Source organism: Ostrea edulis, chromosome 6 (assembly GCF_947568905.1).
Source record: "Ostrea edulis chromosome 6, xbOstEdul1.1, whole genome shotgun sequence".
Taxonomy (NCBI): domain Eukaryota; kingdom Metazoa; phylum Mollusca; class Bivalvia; order Ostreida; family Ostreidae; genus Ostrea; species Ostrea edulis.
The window spans coordinates 37,702,177-37,704,372 of NC_079169.1; the positions used below are offsets into that span (position 1 = coordinate 37,702,177).

The following is a 2,196-nucleotide window of genomic DNA, read 5'->3' on the forward strand; positions in this document are numbered from 1 at the left end:
GAGAGGACAAGGCTTTTTTACCGATAGGGAGGCGTTAGCAACCGCTATGAGGAGAAAGAAAAGAAAACAGAGAGGAAAAGGCTTTTTTACCGATTTACTCAAAACGGGAGCTAAACAAGCTTTGACGGCCGCCGCAAAGACGGGGTTAGATGTTTTAGAAAATAAGAGATCTCTCAAAGACGCTCTTAAGACACATGGTATACGAGCCGCTAAGAATACAGCTGGTATGGCCAAACATCGTCTCTTAGCAAGAGGGGGACCCCGTACAAGACAGGCCGGTGCACGAGGACATCGTAAGAGACAGTCCAAGACCCCCTCTCAACAACGTCTCTTAGGAGGACCGCGTAAAAGAAAGCCCCAGGCACCGGTCCGGGGTAAGAAGAAACGATCTCTCGACATTTTCGACTGAACCTATAAAAAGGAGATGTGAGGGAGGGGTGAACCCATTTGATTCCTAACAACGATCAGTAACACATCGTTCAAAAATGATGCACAGAGAATCCTGCGCGTGTGGGACCGACAGTTTGGAACTGTTTAAAGTTCCCCCGACAAACGTCACTTTAGAAGACTCTAAATGGATGGAATATTATCCGATTTCCAGTACGTTAAATTCGGATACGGCTCCCATTGAATTTGAAATCAAAGGTCAAGGAGATGAATATTTGGATTTATCTCAATCGTATCTCCAGATGGTCTGTAAATTCACCAAGGCAGACGGGACGGCTCTCACGGGAGCGGGTTCTACTCCCACCCCGGTCAATAACATCTTACATTCCTTATTCAGTGAAATCGATGTGAGTCTCAATGGCAAAGTCATTACCCCCGGAACGGATACTTATCCGTACAAAGCCTACTTGGAAAAATTACTGTCTTATGCCCCCAAAACTCTGAAAACTCAGATGAGAGCCTGTACCTTGTGGGAAAAAGATACCGCCGGTCAAATGGAAGATCGAGAGTATTCTGGTCTGGTTCAACCTCCAAAGGAATTTCCCGTAGCTAATGATAAAGTCACCATCAATGCAGTGTTACCCACCCCAATATATCCCGACGATTCTCAGAATATGGGGTTGAGAAAACGTCACCACAAAATAAATAACAGTAAGGAAATTGTCTTGATGGACCGTTTACATCTGGATTTGTTTCAGCAAGAGAAATGTCTGCCGAACGGAGTAGACGTCCGTCTCCGATTCAATCGTACCAGACCTCAATTCTACATGATGACCGATGCCGGAAGTAGTGGGAAAGTAGTCATTCAAAGTATGGTGTTGTGGGTGAGAAAAGTCAAACCGACTCCAACGATCATCAATCTGATCAATCAACAGCTGAGTACTCAAACAGCTAAATACCCATTGAGAAGAGTGGAAGTGAAAACGTTCACGATCCCCACCGGGACCCAATCGAAAATCACCGATCACCTATTCCAAGGTCAGATGCCCAAACTCATCCTCTTGGGGTTTGTGGAAAACGCCGCCTTTAACGGGGATGATGCTAAAAATCCGTTTAATTTCCAAAATCAGAAAATCAAAAAATTAGAAGTCAGTATCAATGGAGACATGATGGAAACTCGTCCCCTGGAACCGAATTTCACGGCCGATCAGTATCTGAGATCGTATTTAAGTCTGTACAAAGGATTGGGAAAATTAGGGCAAGATTGGGCTCCCGACATTACTCTGGAAGAGTATAAAAACGGTTACACCCTATGGTGTATGGATTTCACCAAAGATCAAGAAGCTCAGACGGATAAATTTCATCTCATACAGACGGGGAACCTGAGAGTAGAAGTACAATTTACCGACAGCATAGCGACGACCTTAAACTGCGTGGTGTATGCCGTCTTTGACAATTTGCTAGAAATCAACAAACAACGAGAAGTCAGCATCGATTACTGATGGACACGTATCAATTGAGAGAGGTCTTATCTCGAGATTTAGGCCCTGCGTTTGGAGGTGTGTATCCTAGAGATGTATTACCGGAGATCTTACCCCACCAAAAAGCGATCGTGATCAATACAGACCCTCATCATCGCCCCGGAGCCCACTGGGTGTGTTTGTATTTGAACAGCCCCATCATAGAATATTTTGATTCTTACGGATTACCCCCGATGCATCAAGAAATCAAAGCGTTTATGCGACGCCACGGCGACACTTGGATTCATAACACGAATTGTTATCAAGCGTTGAACACGGATGTCTGTGG

General features: G+C 44.9%; 1 protein-coding gene across 1 annotated transcript; it reads left to right on the forward strand.

Annotated features, from left to right (window-relative positions):
* The first annotated feature begins 485 nt into the window (after window positions 1–485).
* Window positions 486–1,889, forward strand: LOC125657942 (uncharacterized protein F54H12.2-like). Its single transcript, XM_048888931.2, has one exon. The coding sequence runs from the start codon at window positions 486–488 to the stop codon at window positions 1,887–1,889; it is 1,404 nt and encodes a 467-aa protein (XP_048744888.2).
* The last annotated feature ends 307 nt before the right edge of the window (window positions 1,890–2,196 follow it).

Coding starts and splice junctions, on each gene's coding strand:
- LOC125657942 (XM_048888931.2), top strand. CDS start 486: ATGATGCACAGAGAATCCTGCGCGTGTGGGACCGACAGTTTGGAACTG.